The following is a 19506-nucleotide window of genomic DNA, read 5'->3' as shown; positions in this document are numbered from 1 at the left end:
TGAAGCAAAAAATTAATGACAAATCTGTGTGAATTGTTTCCACATGCTTTTTAAAAAAGTTCTTCAGCTAGCAATAGAAACATTTATGATTCATGCAAATAACTAATTTCAGTGAAAAAAATACTTAAGTATTAATGTGTATCTGACTATAATTAGTAAAATTTCCCATTGCAATGTATCACTAATACAGGTTCTGAAATGTTTTTTGTCTTTTCTTCTTTTTTTTTTTTTATTTTCCAAACATGAAGAATGATCTAATTGTTTGGAACACAAGTGGGCAAACCTCTCACAATGAGGTAAGATGTCATTTGTTTGTCTCTTATATGTTTTATATTAATGTTTCATAGACTAAATGAAACGTAACTGAATTCCACAGAACACATGGCTGAGATTTGCATCAGAAATGAATATGTGGTTTGATTGGCATGTGGTTTAATCTTGTCATCTCAGAGATTTACTAGGGTATAAAAATATGCTTTCTGATGGTTTTGTTTCAGAGTTATGCAGTTTAGTACAAAACGTTTAATTTTTTTACATTTTCTCCATTCAGACACAATTTTTAATTTTTCTTTTTTAATTCCCCCTTGTTCAACAAGATTTTCTATTGATTTCAGTGCAGTTTCTTTTTGCACAGTTGTGTCAAGTCCTTGATTAGTTATCAGAGTGGAATCTAATTTTATTGATCCTGTATCTTTCTAGTGTAAATCTCATTGGAAGATCAAAAAGGCAAAAACCATATGGAGCTCCTTATGGAGATTATTTACCTTCCTTCTTTTTTTTTTTTTTTTTTTTTTTGTGCAGAAATAGGCCTTCTCTCTCGGTACTGCATTGGGCATAAGCATCTTGCAAATTTGTGACCACCCAGCCACCATCCACCAGTCTTGGTGATGGGAATTCTGTAGTTCCCAGCTCCCAGTGGAATCACTTTTTAAGTGGGATTCCCATTATGGGGTTTGGTCATAGGACTCTTTCTGTGTTGCCATTGGTGGTATGATGCTGCTCCATTCTTCCTGCTGCAGCTCTTAGCCGAGTTCAGGGTCAGGGGAGATCCTACTCTGAGGCATAAGCTTAATTTCCTCTTTTCTGTTTTTAATGCAGAAATTCAGTGTTACCATGCAGAGTAGTAATTAATTCTGTGAAAGAAACAAACGTGTCTAAGGAAAAAACATGCCTTTGCTTTGGTTTTTTAAATGTACTCTGCCACAAAATGTATGTTTGATGGAACCAAGTGATGACATGGGAGAAAACTGATAAATAATTGAGCTTATTTATAGCTAGGGGGAATATCTTGCTGTCTTTTGTCAGAAACCTAGTCTTTTCTACCAGAGAAATAGGGTGCAATAAAAAAGGGAGATTATCATAGGTTTGGGACTATATTGTGATCAGATTATGGGAATAGTTATAGCATGCAGTAGTGTTAATTTTTGCATTTTGCATGGTCAGATATGCTGAGATATTTTCTGGGTATTATTCTAACTTTGATGTATGTTCTGGAATTACACAGAATAAGGATAAAAGTCCAACAATGTCTCCTACTACAAACACCACAATCCCTTTTGGCCTGAAGCCACGATCAGGTAATGTGGGAAAGTGGTTTGTGTGTACTGGTTTGGGGTTTTTTACACCTCTGTTATAATTAGATATCTCTTTTTCTCCCCCTTAAGAAGCAAGCAATGTAACATTTTCCATACAGTTATAACAAGCTTAGAACATTTTAAGGTTCTCTAGTTTTGAATCAAGATTGAATTTGTAAGAAGTATTTATTTGGCACATTATATGTGGATCAATTTTCATTCATTACTAGTAAATTGGATGTTTTATAAAATTATATGTATATCAAAAATGTGTTTGGATATAACTACACATATTTTATATACATATACATGTTTATCATCTGTGCTGACATACTAATTGAAATAAGATTGTTTGCTTGATTGGCATGTGGTGATACAATTTAGATTTTGTTCAATAATATATGTGAATAATTAGGCTATTTTGGAAAACATTTGTGTTGCTCTGAAAATTTTTCACTTCATTGAGTCTGTCAGTAGTTAGGCTTGAGTAAAGATCAAGCATTATGGAAAGGTTACATCTTTACTTCAGCCAGCAACTGAGTTCAATGAATTTGCAATGCCCTGTATCTACATAACCACCAGTCTTTTAACAAGCAGCAGTTTATTTGAAAACAAACAAACTAAACTTAAAAACAAGTAACAACAAAAAAACCTCCCAAACTTAGAGATATATTTGAGGGCTTGGTAACAGCTCCTCTTAAAAACAGGATTAGCTACATGATTTAATTCAGTTTTTGTCTTCTCTGTGTGGAGGTAGTCAATATTAAGTCATGCCATATCACCTCTAATGAGTGGCTGTAGGTTTTCAATATGTTTCAGCATACTAAGACTGTAGTTCTGGTTTTTCTCATCCACCACAAATGCTTTTAATCAAGTGATGGTAAACCCCTACAAGCTTGTAGTTTCCATAGCAAAATACTTGGTAATAATGGCAGCAGTTTGTGAAACTGCTGGTGGAACATCGCAAAAAGGTTTATGAAATTGTACCCATAGATTTAGATGGTTTTTGTTGTTTGGTTTGTTTTTGGTTTTTTTAAGTATTAGAAAGCTGGTTTTGTGAAGGAATACACTTTAAGTTTCTCATGTAGTTGTGATATATAGTCAGACAGATCTGTTCAACTGCATTTCTTTGGTTGTTAGAATGTTAAACTTGGTCTGTCCTGTTTCTGATGATTTAGAAATGTTGATATTTCTACATAAATTTAAAATACAGATTAAATGATGAACAAATGGGTTCTTTCAGGATCTGGTGAAAATAAAACATTGAATAATATTGCATAGTCCAGTGGCAATATTGCAATATCACTGTCAGGAGAAAAAAGCAAAGGAGCCTGGGCCATGTTGCTGCTTTCACAGGATGTGGGCTGTGCTCTGAGCCCACAGTGAAATCTGCTGGGGATTAGAAGTTGCTTTGTGGAAGAATATGCAAGACTGTGACTTCTTGTTCAAGTGTTAGTTTAACATGCACTTTTGAATCTTGGCATACTGTGCCTGAGTTTCTTATACTTCATGACTAGAATGCAGGTGAAATAGCCTAGTGATTCTTTTTTTGAGAGAATTTCTAGAAAGACTGGATTACAATGTTTGCAACAAAATCTCCAAGTCACATGATTTAAGACCAGCTGATCACAAGTCCTACACTTCATCCCTTTTTTATATATTGCAGCTCTGTGTAGCCTCATTGAATACCAAAGTCAGTTGGTTAGAACATGCTGATTTTCTGCACTGTACTACTTGAAGTTCATATATTCTAAAATCTTTGAGCATGCCAGTACTGGGGTGTCTTTTGGTCACGTTATGGTTGCATTAAACTTGACAATGTGAATTTATTTTCTTTTCCATATGAGGTACTACAGGCACTAAGATGAACCCATTACTGCACAGTTTCTCACCTGATCATGTCTAGCTTCGGTCATCTTACCTTAAATTTATACCCTGTAAGATAGGGGAACTTGGCAATAGTAAAACTTAATGTCCAGTTTCAGATAAAAATACACCATGTAGCAAAATGAAACCTTGCACAGGCATAGTAAAGCTTCATGTTGTTTCATCTTCTGCTGTTTTGCTAACACATAAGAAATACTTAGAGGTAGAAGTAGTACATGTCAGAGAATACTGGCATGTTTGTGAAGCCTGCAGCCAGCCTTTTAAAGCTGGTTTGCTTGGCAGGTCTGTAGTTTCTTCATTGTATTTCCTTTAAAACTTTGTACATCTTTTGTGCATTCTAACACTGGTTGGAATTTGTACTTGTTAATTGTACACTGCTTTATTGTCATGGAGCTGAGCTAGTGAAGAGGTCCAGCATTTCTGTGACCCAGAAAGGTTTTTCAGCTTAGTTTGTAGTGTATTTTAATAGTATTTTTTTATTTCAGTTCTTAATGGCCTTCGAGGAAATGTTAAAACTTACTGGAAATGTAAGCTCTAATGAAGTTAAATAGTCCTAATGTGTTCTGTTTAACTTTGTTAGAGCTTCCATTTGAATTAATTGGCTCTATAAATCTCTTAAATCCAAGTGCAACATTAAAAGGACATTGAAGTGTTCTAACTTAAATGTGTCCACCATGCTCTGTGGAAAAAATAGTGGCAATTTTTCAATGAAAATATATGCAACTGTATTTTTTCTGAAATTGGAGAGTTTATTTTCACTGTGTTTATTTTCATCTATTTAAAGTGAATGTTGCTTTCTATTTGACTTTCCATCTTCCTCATCATTTCATAATGGTTTATGTCTCTTGGAAAGGTGAAAGTAAGCTGTTCTAGACTTGTGGTAAAGATTCCAATTTTTTGAAGTACACACACAAATATAAGTGGCTTAAACTTCTGTGTTATTACATGCTGATATGTGTTCAGGACTGAAGGTCCTTTTATACTTTCATTTTTAAGCTAGGCAAAACATCAGGAAAATTCATATCCGATGGCTGACAGAAAGAACCCAAAGTACCCAAAAAAAATATTTTGAAAGGTAATGAATGTGCTTACATTTCTTGAAAGATTTTTTCAAAGGGTCAGAAGTTTACATTGAATGTAAAAGGATTTTTAAATTTTTCAGATTATTTCCTTCTGTATTTTAAATATTTTCAGAGAATATGGACTTTTCAAATTCATATTAATTTTGAAAACCTTAAAAAAATTCCATTGAACAGAAACAATTTTGTTAGAGCTGTAGTTCTCCTCTTGGGAAATGCATTAGCTCTCTGAAAAGGAATCACTAAAAATAGCAAATAGATTTAAATTCTCCCTTTTTCATCCATGAATTAATTAAAATGTTCAAAGTGGTGCTAATTGTTGAAATTGAGAGTTGCCAAGGTCTTGTGTTATCTTTAATATGCCAGACCTTCAAGTCTGGCTTGAAACAGACATTAGAACAGCTTCTAATACATCTTGCAATCAGTAGTTGTTTTTCCTTTGTGTTGTGCCATTTCTAGGTCACTGTATTTCTTAGTTTCTGCTGAAAAAAGTGACAACAACACAGACAAAAAAATTCCTATTGTCAGAGGCTGAAGCAAGCACTGACAAAACTCGAAGTCACAAAGCACTTTGTATTCTGAAGTGAGAAGTTGTTCCCTTGCTACTGTTCACATAGTGTGACATTACTTGTGAATCTAGTGCCTTCAGTTTGGGTGACTTGTAGAGAACTTGAAGCACAATGTTAGTAGCTATGCTGGGACATGCTTGTATTTCAAGTTAGTTGGAACATATAATGATCAATGAAACTTGACAGTATTTTTTTCTCATTTGAGTGCTCATTACTGTCTTTCTATCTCTGGATATTTATTCCTTCAGTTTGTTTTCTTCCCTAACTGCATTATCTGTGTACTTTGAAAAATAGTTGAGAATCCCAATTGCTACCAGAGTCAGACTGTTTACTTTTTGCCATAAATCTGTGTACTGTTACCCCCCAGTGTTGACTCAGAGTTTGTTGTGCCGACTCTGAAGTTCAGCTGGTGTCCCAATAGCCAGAAGCAGTGACCCAGCCTTGGGAAAGTCTAAAGAGAGAGAGCAAGAGAGAGAGCTGTGGAACTCTGAAAAGAAGTTTAAGGTGAAGTTTTATATGACACAGTCTGTATTACTATCATGTTAATACAGATTCCAAAATTGTGGGAAGGAAAAATCCTACATGAATAAGATCCTTCTGAATATTAGTTGGGAATGTTAGAAAAGAGGGACTTCTTGTCCTTACTGAAACTTTACTTTGGACTTTCTTCTAATATTTGGGTGATTTTAGTTGCTTTTAGATCTACACAGCAATCTTGAATTGATTTGTGTTTATGGTTTAGCATTTAGAGCAGAAGTAGTTTATAGCATGTAGTTTGGTCTGAGGAACATGAATGTTGCTTGTGTGTAGGATTCAATAGATAAATGTGAGGATACATGTAGAAAAGCAAGAAATGAGTGAATTTTTTTTTTTTCAGAAGTGATAAAGGAACATTGTGATCAAATACAGAAAGAGTTCATTAAGGGGCATCATCACTATGAAAGGCAGAAAAGACATTTAAATCTCTGTCAGAAAATAGGCTGAAGAGATTCAGGAAGGAGATACTTTAAGTGTGTCAGTATCCAGTTCTGAAACAGTGTAGAATGGAGGTTTGAGGAAAGCCTGGGGAGAAATCCTTGCCACAATTCAGACAAGAGACAGAAGTGCAGAGTACATGTGGTGGGGAAGGAAAAAAATTTCTGCAGAAGGATCTGAGGATCAGTAACAGGTGGTGTTGTGACTAGTTAAAGGAGAGAAGGCAGAATGGATAGGGAGAAGAGGAGCTGTATTGCTGCCCCAATTTAGTTCATGAGTGGTCATGAACTGTAGACATGATAAGCTTTTACTGTCATCTGGTGAATAGTCTGCAGACTGTTGCAGCTTCTGTGGAAATGTACAGTTTTGTGTACTTCAGGGACTCCAGTTGAATAATTAATGATGCTGAGAAGACTGTCTGTGGTGCAAGTTTGCCAAAGCTTGTTGTGCAAACTCAGGATCAGCCTTTGGGGTATTCTATGCCTATTCTTGTCCCTGGGAAACCTCTCTAAAAGTTATGGAGCACCAGTACTTACATAACGTGGTGGACCCATTGTAGATTTGAATTTATTGCTGGGGGAGTTAGCAAGAAAAAAAGGTAGTGCTTCATTGGTTATTAAGTAAATTAAAATGAAAGGAAAGCATCTGTGGTACATGCACTTACTGAACATCCTTCAACAAAATGAGAAGTGATATCCAATTGATAATGTAGTTGCTACTTCCAAAATCAGCTGGGAAATTGTAATGTAATAATATTTTCATATGGATGTGTAAATTTTCTTTGTGAGACGTGTTCTTATTATGTAGTTACACAAATATCTAAAAATCCTGATTCTGTGGTAGTTTCCTTCTTGAAACTTCACAGCTAGTATATTTACCTCCTGACTCAGAGAAAGGTTTTTATCAGGCTATAAAGTAAAATCTATGGGTACTTTTTCTTAAAACTTGGTTGTAACAAGTTGTGTGAAGTGCTATGGTTACAATGATCTTGATAAGCTTAACAGCCTTAACTGCACATATGATGTATGATTTGCAAGTACTAACATTTAACTCTTCGTTCTTTTTATTCTGCACCATCTTTCATTCTTTTCTCAAAATTTATGCATTTTGTATTAATCACCTTTGAATTACATCCTTGCCATTACCATACAATCCTAATGCCATATATGAAATGCTGCTGCCCACTTTTATCCCCACTCCGGTCCTTATTACCACCATGGTTGGACTGGTTATCACTCCCCTCCAGCAGACCCATCCCTCAGTTTTCCTCCTATCTCCTTCAACACACTTACACAGGCACAAACATGGGACAACTTTAGCTACAGTATCCCATCTGAAGGAGACAGTGACAATGGTAGGTGTTCCATATATAACTTACTTTACTTGTTTTCAGAAACATGAATGTGTGGTGAATGCCCCATGTGGCTAAGGACAAAAGACAATACTCTCCAGGGGATATTTATAAGACTAAATTTCTCAGAGGAGGCACTTTAATTTGCTCTGGAATATATAGTGTCAAAAGTCAGAGTGAAATTTCACTCTTTTCTACTCTGCAGAACAGCTTTTCCCATTATATTAATTCCAAGAACTAGTTTCATTGTGGGTTTATTTACTTGTTTTATTTTCAAGCAGCAAAATTAACTGCTGTTTGAGTACAGCTTTTACAAGTTGTACTCAAACAGCAGTTAATTTTGCTGCTCTCTCTTCTGCATTTTTTAATATTTTTTGAAAGTTACTTAACTATTAAAATATTCTTCTTCCATCTACATTTATTGGTGCAGGTGCATAACTAGCATAATAGAATAATCCATAAAGAAACAAAGCTGAAACAATCAGCTAAGCAAAGATAGTGATTTCTGTCCAATAGAAACTGTTGTTAATAAGCTGTTCACAGTGAAGGTCAGGTACATTAGTGGACTTTTATTACTGCTGCTTTTGTTTTGTTTTTCTCCAGGGTTTTGTCAAAATACACTGAGGCACAGTGTATTTTGACAAAACATTTGTATGCAAATGTATGCAAATATTTTGTATGCAAAGTGGGCCATGTTTTGCCAGTTGCCCTAAAACGGAAAGGTGTTAAGATATTAAAAGGTTACAAAACTTTCAAAATAATCAGATTGAAATCAAGACCACAAATATTGAATGATACATGCAAACATTTAGCTTACAGTTAAGGAAACTTTCCTGTCTGACTATTCAGGTGCCACTCTGGAAGTCACACTTGTACCACTCAAGCCTTCAGGACTGAACCCTCTTCACGGGGGGTGTTTCATTCTTAGTTCAGGTCTTTAGTTGAGAGTATTTCCTATTTGCCTCAGTGTTCTTGATTATAAAACCATAAAAGATAGCATATGTAAGGAATCACTCCATAAGGGAAGTGAGTGTGGAATGTAAGAATTCTGATACTGGTAACTTGAAAAAACTGAATTTAGTTCATGATGGTCTGAAGCTAAGTTAACATTTCACTGATGAATAGCATAACAGAGAAACCTAGAGGTGCTTCTTCTATCAGTGTTGAATTTGATCTGTGTTTACCTATATTTTTAATACTTTTTAATGTTTTAATCTTCTAAATGAAAGGAGGGGCACAGACTAGCTTGTGCATTTGGAAATAATAGAAGCCTCCTGTCACTCTTAAATCTTAAGCCAAATAGAAATGCTAGCGTTTGTCTTGGAGTGTTATAGCGGAAACTGCTTTTACAACTGCATATTTTTTTTTAATTGGGGTTGTTGCATTTCTGTTACTTAAATTTAGACTGAATAAGTCAATCAAAAAGAAAAGTAACTATGAACTTGCAGCCTGACTTCAGCTCTGCCTGTCCTAGTCCAACCTTCTTTTTGTCTGTTATATTTAGAGTCAGGTTAAATAATTTTGTGGTTTGCCTGAAGGATAACATTGTTACACTAAGTACTCAGTACACTGAATTCCTTGATGTACAATTAATAGTGGAGAAATGTGCACTGAAATTCATTGCAGAAATGAAAATTTTCACCAGGAAGTTTGTCCTTAACAGTGGTATGTTGAGTATGTTATTACCTATGTTATTAACTATTACTCATCTAACTTGTTGACACTTATGCAAAATACTTTTTAAAAAATTTTTGGAACAAGTACTACTTAATAACCTGGCTTGAGCATGGATTCAAAAAGCAGAAACTGATTATTTGAAAGAGTGAAAAATAGACATTCAGCTGTGTGTGTTATGGGCTCTCCTTGCTGGAGATTGTGTGTAATGCTGAGAAGCAAGCAACACTTAGGACTGCCAAAACTTCCTTTTATGGGAACACTTTTTAAAAAATTCAGTACATAACTAAACGTTTATAGTTAATGCTTTAGAGTGTGGAGGTTTTTAAATTCTGTTTTTCAATCAATTAAACTTATTTTATTGAAAAGCTTCTATATTTGTAGTTTCTCACTGCCTAAGATTAGCCTGCCTTTTTCTTGTGGTGGAATTGATGAAGTAATGTATAAGGTATGTTTATAATCTGAAATTGGAAGGAAGTAAATCTTGGAACTTTGACTTGACAAAGGCCTAAAAAACGATAGCTGTGGCCAACTGAATGAAGACCATAATAATACTCTAATTCTATGAAAATTGAACATAATTCTGTACTACTGGGTTTGTAAACAATTATTTGAAATGTTGCTACTGCTAATAAAGCTACAGTGGCTTTTAAGTACCATTTAGACCATGGTTGTACTCTTCAAAAATAATTTTTCTCTAGGTATTTCATCTGTGAGAGGCAGCAAAGCTCAATTATTAGACTTGTACAATGAACTAGAAAATCTTAGTAATTGCAGCTACTATTTTTAATTAATGAGATAGGAGATTTTTATTTCACCTCTTAAAAATTTAGAAACAGCCTCCAGTAAATTATTACAGAGTTGCTAATGCAGAAATTTTAATACAGTACAGTTCTGGAGTTAATAGAAGTCCTTGATAAGGGTTTCTGCTCTTGAAAAACTTATGGTTTTGGGGTTTTTTTTTGTAGCCGTCTTAAATGATGCAATTTATAAATAACAATTTACGTATTTTTCACCATGTAGCAGTGTTCTAACAACCTCTGTGTTTTTGGGCATGAACAGTCATAGTCACATGTCACCTTTCTACAAAATGTTAGGAAGCATGGATCTGTTCATACCCCCTACTTTGGATTTAGAATTCAATTCCAAATGTTGAGTCTGCCTTCTACAAAGCAGAAGATTAAATATCAGTAAAATCTTTGTATCTGAAGGCATGGCTCTGCTACTCTCATGCATTGTGTGGCAGGTCAGCATGAAGAATGTTTTTATTTAAGATGTGTGCACCTCTGTGGAGAGCCTTCTGAATGGTGACACTGATGAAGATGTGTTGTCCACCCAGAGAGAGGATTTGAGCTGCAGTCACTCTGTGTAGTTCTGTCCTGCACATTCTCTACAGGATGCTCTCCCACTCTATCCCTGGGATTTCTGATGACATTAGTTTGCTAATATAGAACTGTAATATTAGGTGTTCTATTTAAAAGCGGTTCTGTTTAACAAATAGCGTTAATATGGCATTCCAGAAATTACTGATTTTACTGAAATTACAGCAAATTTCAGTTCACTGAGAAAAGTTAAATCAGGACTGTACGGGTCAAGTAGTGGAAGGAAGCAAGTTTGGTAACTGGCCATAGTTTATTCTGTCTTGGTGCCTAAGTTGAATAGCCTAAAGATATACAAGGAGTTTGTTGCCTTAAGCTTATAGTAGCTAGGGGAAAGAACTCTGCCTTTTGGCTGAAGTGCCATAGGTGCTGTCTGTCTGTCCCTTTGGCTAGAGAAGTAACTTAAATCAATTATCTCATTACTTAAACAGCCTGCATACAGCTAAACCTGCACACAGTTGGGTGAGATTCCTTGTGACCACACTTGTGTCAGGTGGCAAACAGAGTCACAAACAGGGACGGTTGCATTTTGGCTGTATATCCTCTTGTTCTTCCGACCCATTCACAGCAGTTACTGCTCACAGAAATGGAAGGGTGGAGGTGCATATTTGCAGAAATGTCATGTAATGGTTTCAAGGAACTGTATTGTGGGCAGTGATAGAGTTGACAGGACTGGTAGGAAGGAGAACTGCCAAGGGTGTGTGCTATGTCATTTGCAATATGACTTTTTAGTGTAGGCACTTACTGAATGGCTGAGTCTTCCTACATTTGTCTTTGTTTGATGGGTTTGTCTTTATTTTTTATTTTTTTAGCATAACCTTATCTAGTAAGCATTTTGTTCTGCATAGGAGTCTTGTCACAGCTTTTTAAACAATTCAGCATCTCATTAGGAGAGAGTTCTACTTAAGAGTAAGAGGTGTTTCCTGCCATGTTAAATACAAAGCATTGTAGAGATCAGACTCTCTAAGGGACACTGCTGGTGCTTAATCATCTGACAAAGCTTGCCCATTCAGATTAGGATTTGGATGATAAATTATCTGCACCATTGCTGCCTCAGGACACTGTCCAGAGCAATATCCAAAAGCAGCCATTCGTAATTGTAATCCAAGATCAGATTTTTCTGTCCTGAAGGACAAAAAAAATTTCTAACTTTTTTTGCTGGAGGCAATGCCTAAGGATTTTGCTTAATTTAAAAATAAAAAAATAAAAGTGTTTGTTCTTAAACTAAAATCTCTCTTTTTAAAAATCACAGTGTTCTTAAGACCACAGAGAAATTTGGAATCAATAGACCCACAGTTCACAATTCGAAGGAAAATGGAGCAGATGAGAGAAGAGAGAGAGCTTGTGGAGCAGCTACGTGAGGTATGTGAGTGTTGGTAGAATTAATTTATGCTGATGGAATGTCTTCTTTAGTTTTTCTTTGGGAAAGTTGCCGAAGGAGAAAAATACAAGAAAGGTTATATGAGGCAATATTGCTTCTGCAAATCACATTGATGAGACTATTGCTGAAGTTCTTTATCACAGTCAGATGTCTGTATTTCAGGAAAGACTTCGTAAAAATGAGAAATAATAATGGGAGTTACCTGAATGACATCCACTTAATCAGCATGCCTTGCACTGGTGGAATTAACTAATTGTTTAATTTAATCTAATCAGAAAGGCTGAAGTGAGCACTTGAGACAGAGAGAGAGGTCTAGGAACTATTTCCAAGCAGCTGGAGAAATCCTCAGTTTTGCATGTAAAAGGCACAGTGAAATTTATTAGTTCAAGCTGAAAGTAGATAACTAATGCTTGAAGCAGCTTTCTTAGAAATTAAATCAGTATTTCATCAGTGGAAAATCTGAATACAGAAGTTGATTTCCTGATACATTGTCTTGAATGTAAGAGCTAGAACCTGATGGAAAAATTGGTGCATAGGATTTGTGTTACACAACTACTACCTGGGTAGCAATGTTTGTGTGACACCTGGTTGTGTTGAAAAAAAGAGATGACAACCTTTGCTGTGAGGAATGTCACAAGCCTGAACCCATCAAGGTTTTTCCAGTTACATCCCGTTAACAGGACAGAGGGACAGACATTAACATAACTGCAAATCCTGAAAGTGATAGGTGATTTTCACTTCACATCTGAATTACAAGATTATTTGTTCTTATCTCATTAGCTTCATGGAATGGCCAATTGAAAAATCATCAGTTTGTTTTAAATAACATATCTTCTATTATTTAGTTTTAAAGCAACAGGGTTCTTCTCTTTACCAAAAAGTGCTTAAAAGGTGGGATTTTTAATGCAGAATGATACAGACTTCTAGATTTGCGTTGTCTTACCTCAGCCCTCACCTGTTCTAAGTATGAATTAACCTAACTTTGCCCTGCTGATTATATATTTTTTAACAGAACAGGTCTTATTAAAGATTTAACATAGTTGATAGAATGTAGTGTATTATCAATTCTAAACCTGAATGATGCCAAAAGGACAAGATTCAGGAATTAGATGAGACAGACTTATTGGCAATGGGAAAGAAAATGTGGTAATGGGGAAGTAGCAGTAATAAACTGCAGTTGTTTGTAGTTATTCTGAGCCTAGTCTGTTCAGCAGCATCAATGCAGCTTTCAAACATTTCTTTGAAGAGTTACCATGGGTATGTAGCAAGCCTCAAGTTCCTAAAAATAATCATAGATAATTTTTGCAAGATCCCTGCCTTGTGCATTAGTTCAGTTAATCCTCACAATGAAAAGTGGAACAAGGTTATTCACTGTGTCATAATCAGGCATGATTGTGGAGAAGTAATAAGGATGTCTCTACACAGTATTAGGTATTACCTAATGCTACTACCAATAATGCTGGTTTAATGTGTTATGTTTTAGCTCCACTCACTATCCTTCTTTGCTCTCACCCTGAAATATCATGTCCTAGAATGCAAATTATTTTGTTTCTTGTGAGAATTTTGGTTACAAGTCATTGAGCTAGAAGACTGACTGTGTTTGAAAACACCAAGTGAGATTTTCAAATTAATAAAACTTATATAGATATACTGGGTCCTTTAGTGACATTGGTAACCACCAGAACATTTGATTATGTACTGCACAAGAAAATAGCCCAGAACATACAAGTAATTAAGTTTTTACTTTATTCAATAAATACATATATTAGTAAATTTTGCTTTTGAATTGTTTAATGGTAAGTTAGCATGTAGTGAGATTCCACAGAGCCATGAACTCCAGCATGAAATGGTACTGAGTTGGTATTGTAGGTGCACTGTGTACCTATAAAAAGCACAACCTGAGGTACACTGAATAGTCAGTCTCCCAACAGACAAATTAGTGTTCTAACAAATACATTTTTATTTTATTAACTTTATATGAATCTTTTTGTAACAAGTTTTGAAAAAACAGTCTCAAAGTGTATTTTTTTGTGTACTTAGTAAAAATGTTTTCTGATTTGTGAATTAAATCAAGGTGAAAATGAAATGTTGTATTAGTGAACATGATGCACTCCCTTGTTTGCCAGTTGAGAAACCTACGTGCAAGTATTTGAGTGGTGTGTCTAGTAAAAGAAAAAATGGGAAAATATAATGAAACCCCAGAATGCTTCAGTGGAGGCTATTTCATGGTGAGGCCACCCAAATAAACGATGTATGAGAAAGAAGTGAAGAGCTAGATTTCTTTAGATTGAATTTCTTGCTTTAGAGTGCTGAGAATATAATGTGACTGTCTTCAGCTGCCTGAAGGGTAGTAAAAGAGAAGGTGTAAAGCCAGGCTTTTTAAAGATTAACAGTGAATCCATGAAAAACAGTGGCATAAATTGCAGAGAAAGACATTTCAAATAGCTATAAGGAGAAAATTCTTTGCCATAAGGGCAGTGAAACACTGAATGAAGTTGCTTGGAGATTCTGAGGGCTCTCTGTCCTTGTAGATATCCAAAACTTAACTAACCAGGGCTCTGGTGTCACTTCAAGTTTGTTCGACTGTGACCTCCAAAAATCTCTTCCAACCTACTTCCTTTATTCTAAAAAGAATTACCTATTCATAGATATTCATATTCAACTAGTATAGGTTGAGGTAAGATATTAATAGAGAGTAATGACATTAAGAGGTTCAACTAAGAAATACCTATTTAAAGACAATGGGGAGTAATTATCTCTAAATGTAGAGTTGGAATGTTTTCAAAATTGGAACACAGTTCAGGAAACTCATCATATATAACAATCTATTGGGTTTGCTGTATTTTTTTAAAAACTTAAGTATTTTCAAAAGTATTTTATTTTGTAATATCAAATTCTGTCTGTTGAGACTTCTGTTTTTCTTAACATGTATCCAGAATTTCTCTTTTATTTCTGAATGTTTTGCCTTCTCTTATCTGTTTTTCTGATCACTCTAAAGCTTCCTGAGTAATTTTTAGGATACTAGGGAAAGATTGCCTTTTATTCTATGCTTGTTCAGTCATTAACACAATGTAGTTCTGTTTCAATTTTCTGCTGATAAAGAAAATTTAAGATGGATAAGTAGAAGACTTGGGGAAATGGTAAAAGGAAGGAGTCACATACAGTCAGTCATGTGACTAATTGCGTGAATATGTGTTTTTATACCTCTCTGTATAAAAAAAGTTGCATATTGTGGCAACAGCATTGCAGTGTTGAGTTCATTTAAGGAAGTTTATGTAGTTGAGTGACCAGCATAAAGGAGGTTGTGGTTTAGTTTCTAAAGAATTAGTTATAGAAAAGAATTGTGGTTTTTGTAATAAAAACTCCAAACCTGGCTATGTGCCTAGAGCATAGCTAGGATAGGAGATGAGGATATTTATTGCCTTTTTGTCCCATTCATGCATTTCTGTATCAAATTGTGCCTGCATTCCTCCTTTGCAGAACATAGAAACAAGGCTAAAGATCTGTTTGCCCGAGGACCTGGGCTCGGCTCTGATGGATGGTGTCGTTCTGTGCCATTTAGTCAACCACGTCCGCCCTCGCTCTGTCGGGAGCATTCATGTGCCCTCACCAGCAGTAGTGAGTTGCAAGTTTTTTGCTGCACTGAAATGTTTTATTGATTACTGTTTCGTTCCCAAATGATATGTGGGTACATAAACCATGTTACTGTTCAATGAAAAATCTTTGCTGTTACAGGCAACGTTTGTATGATTGCAAATGTTCATTAACTTTTATATATAATACATTTATATATATGTGTGTGTGTATATACACAAGCACACTTATAAATGAACAAAATTATCCTGCCTTGTTCCTAATCTAGCAACAAGATCAGGTATTTTCATAATGGCATTTCTGTTCAGAACAATATGAAATGCTTTGGTTACAAGTTTTCATTCTAGTAAACCCTTAAAAAACTAGCCTGTCCTCCATTGATTGAAAAAAAGTGAGGTTGGCTTCAGCGGTGTATGGCTTAGCAGATGTCATGCTACTAAAGCACTTAAAACAGTTATTAGTACATTTGTCCTGCTGGGTAATATGTAGAGGTGATTCCTTTTACCCGCAGACAGAACAGAAACTTGCACTGTAGTGATTTAATATTGGCTTACCTAAATCTAAGGACCTGAAGATTACAGTACATAAACTGTGTGCACTTACTAAAACTTAAGAAAACACTATTGTGTTTTCTCTGTTTATATCTGTTTATTGAAAAGATCATTGTTCCAGGTTTCTGATAACAGTCTGGTTCTGAAGAGGTTTTGTGTGTTTTCAACTATTTGCCTTTTTTCTTTTTAACATACAATTTGGTAAAAATTTGCCATGTGCACCCTGATACTCAATTCTGAGAATACCATGTGTATTTTGGAGGCAGTCTGTAAGAACTTTCAAGAAGACAGATTTAAGAAAAATATACTTTTTCAGATATTCTGGTGCAATTTCTTTTGCTGTTCCTTGACTTGAAATAATTTCTATCTTTGGTAAAAATATGACATTGCCAAAATTTGCAAACTTGAGTATCTGGGGTAAAAACTTCTCATGCTGATTTAAAAAAATATGTGTCTTGTGGTATTTTCTGTAACAAAAAGCACATATTTTAATTTTTTTTTCATTTTGTTTCAACTTTATATTGATGTTCTCTTCATTGAAATAGCCTTCAAATTACTTTAGCCTGGAAAATCAGTTCTTTGAATTCCTTGCTTCTACAGTGAATTCTTGGTTTAAGTGAATATTCAGAAATTACAATTGTTTCACATCTGATAAAATTAGAAACTAAAATAGTGAGGAGTTTGGGTTTTGGTTTTTCTTTTTGGTAACATGATACTTCTGTAAGTATTTGGTGAATAGTTCTGAGTGAGACAAATTGTAGAAATGTTTGAGATTCTAAAGTAATGAGACATTGATTCTTCAGGGACATTAATATAATATATAGCTACTATAAATTTGTGAGTACATAAAAAATTTTAAAGGTGTGAGCCTGTTAATTACAGTTAAGTCTGTTCTTCATGACTTCTTTAGCCATAGATGATTTTTTTTTCTGTTCTACAGCCTAAACTTAGCATGGCCAAATGCAGGAGAAATGTGGAAAACTTTTTGGATGCATGTAGAAAACTGGGGATACCAGAGGTAATTTAATTGTCTGTCATTTCTAGATGTTCAAAAACGAAAACACATTAATTACATGGAAGCTGAATGATAATTTTATGCACTACAGGCTTTTAGCAATAAAGACACAGAATTTTAAAACTGAGCTAAATAATGTGATTTAATACTACTTTAGTGCATTTAAATGGCTTATTTCATAGCACTTAAAAATTGCAGCTGCTATCTCAAAAGAGTAATTCACTATTATCTCTAATACATCTTTTTTGCTATGGAAAATAAATAAGGAATTATGATAATGTATTATGTAAGTAGCCAAAAGCTTGCTATTTTTTTTTCATTGCACAACATAACTGCATTTTTACCTCATGCTTTTCAAATATGAACTTCATCCTTCTTAATTTTTACTTTTTTTGCAATATTTCCATTTTTTACAATGTTAAGTACTCTATGCATTGGTGACTAATAACAGACTCATCTCTTGTATTGAAGTATTTCTACAGCGATTTGAAGAAAAGCATTGTATGTTAAGTACGGAAAGCACGTATGTGTAAGAGTCTATCATGTAGTTATAAGTATTTCAGTCGTTGGAAACAGGGAAATTGCAGTACTTGGTAATTTCTGATTTTCATTTAAGAATGGTATCACTCATCATGTAATTTATTCTCATCTTCATAACTAATGTAATGAATGCTGCAGTTGCATTGGAATTATTTCAAAGACTTCCTTATGCTTTAGAAGAATCTATTAAGAAAAAGTCAAATTTCAAATACGTGACCCTCAAAAGAAGGTAAAGTGTTATATAAGGTCATTTTAAACTGAACACAGGAAAATTACATTATGTATTTTCACTGGTGCCTACATATGACAGTATAACTAAGGCTGAGTTCTTTTTCGTCTGTTTCAAGAATGCTGAAATGTAAAGATATTTTGTGTGATTTCCATCACCATCCCCTTGGGGAGCAGATGGTAATGCAAGATTTCACATTGGGAAAGAATTATAGTGTCAATTCTTTGTTTTATCTATATTTTAGCACTTGATTTGGAGGACAGCAAAAGTGACAGATCATTTTTGCTATTTGTAGGAATTTTGAGGGGGAGACTTTCTTACAGTTCCAATGAATGGTTCATCATAAATTTAATTTGACAATTCAATGTAATGGCTGGGTCTCTTAAGCTGTAATGGTTTATTTAGTTCTTGTAGTTATGTAATTTATTATGTTAGAATGATTCCATATTAAAGGTAAAATTTCACTTCAGAGAAGGTGGAAATCTCATTGTTCTGGACTTCTAGACATGGATCATTTGTTAAGCAGCCCCAAAATTCTTCTGATGTATCATAAATTATCAGTGAAGAGAATACAGGTCTAATTTTCCTGGCTGTAGCCTTTTGGGAAAGAAAAGGCTAAGGTCTGTTTTCATTGCTGCTATGAGATCTTTCAGAAATCTTTCCTTCTTTTTGATTTTGGATTTCTTTAAGTAAGCTCTCTGGAGAAATATCTTCTTGGTATTTTGTGAATAGGCATTTTCATAAATATATTTATTACCCCTTCTTTTTTATCCTTTCATCAAAATTACTGCTGAATTCTGTAGGATTTTTTACAATTTTATTAAAGTTTATTTATTGAAGAGTTGCATGGAAGCTTGGGCTCAAAGCCACATCTTACCAGTCTGATTTGTAAACTAACCATCTTTATGTATCTAAATAAGCATTAACTTCTCTTGAAGGGAAAAGCTCATTCACTTAAATATTAAATTAACTGCTTGCAATTGTAAACTTACAATAAGTCTTTAAGTAGTCTGAGCATATTTTTTTTTATTAGCCATTGGTAATTTGCAAATGTATGTTTACAAAATTTGCTATATTTTCTGAGAATGCATCGTGTTGTGGAGCTAGCTAGTAGATGCTAGAACTTTGCTGTGTGTTCCAGGGACATGGATTAGGAATGCAAAGTTGTGTAATAGTGAGTATGGCAGTCAGCTATCAAAGTTTTTAAAGAACTACAGATGGCATGCTCATGCTGCTTCAGATGGATGAGCTGTGCTGTACCTAACTATCTCTGGAGAAACCAGGAAGAGAAGTGACTTTTTTTTTAAAACAAGCACCCTATGTGGGAAAGTGATGGGTTCTACTTTTGAGTCCTTATATACCTGTAGGTATTGGGCTTTTCTGTGGTACTTATGCCCATGTCTAGTTCCTAAGAATTGACTTGAAATTCTGCTGCATGGGTTTGAAAAGGCTTTTAAATGGTCATAATTTGTGTTGGTTTGTTTTCAGTTATTTAAGGAATAGAGTACGTGCTGTTTCTTGAACTCCACCGGTTTGGAATAATTTCCTGTTTAGTCATGTAAAATGAAAATAAGAAAATAGCTAAGTAATTGCTGTGCTGTGCTGATGTGCATGGTCTCTTACTTCTGTGGTTTCCAGCATTCAATTCTTGGATCAAAACTACTTTCCCAGAATGATCCTGGGAAGTTTCATACAGATGTAGAACAAT

The 19506-nt window shown here is 34.7% G+C and overlaps 1 protein-coding gene across 6 annotated transcripts in view; it reads left to right on the top strand.

Annotated features, from left to right (window-relative positions):
* The window catches only part of LRCH1 (leucine rich repeats and calponin homology domain containing 1), a 116506-nt gene that overhangs the window by 79720 nt on the left and 17280 nt on the right, over positions 1 to 19506 (top strand). For 3 of the 6 annotated variants that reach the window (XR_010783160.1, XR_010783158.1, XM_066545001.1), the window contains 6 exons: positions 249 to 296; positions 1505 to 1577; positions 7331 to 7438; positions 11741 to 11850; positions 15350 to 15487; positions 16955 to 17032. Coding sequence is in view for 2 of the 6 variants with exons in the window: in XM_066545001.1 (XP_066401098.1) it covers positions 249 to 296; positions 1505 to 1577; positions 7331 to 7438; positions 11741 to 11850; positions 15350 to 15487; positions 16955 to 17032 (555 nt within the window). In the remaining 4 variants the exon portion in view is untranslated. The remainder of the gene's footprint in view (positions 1 to 248; positions 297 to 1504; positions 1578 to 7330; positions 7439 to 11740; positions 11851 to 15349; positions 15488 to 16954; positions 17033 to 19506) is intronic. The other 3 variants (XR_010783161.1, XM_066545002.1, XR_010783159.1) reach the window with 2 other exon arrangements.

The sequence above is a fragment of the Molothrus aeneus genome, chromosome 2 (assembly GCF_037042795.1).
Source record: "Molothrus aeneus isolate 106 chromosome 2, BPBGC_Maene_1.0, whole genome shotgun sequence".
NCBI lineage: Eukaryota > Metazoa > Chordata > Aves > Passeriformes > Icteridae > Molothrus > Molothrus aeneus.
Note: the sequence above shows the minus strand (reverse complement) of the source record. Positions and strands in the feature narration are given on the sequence as shown.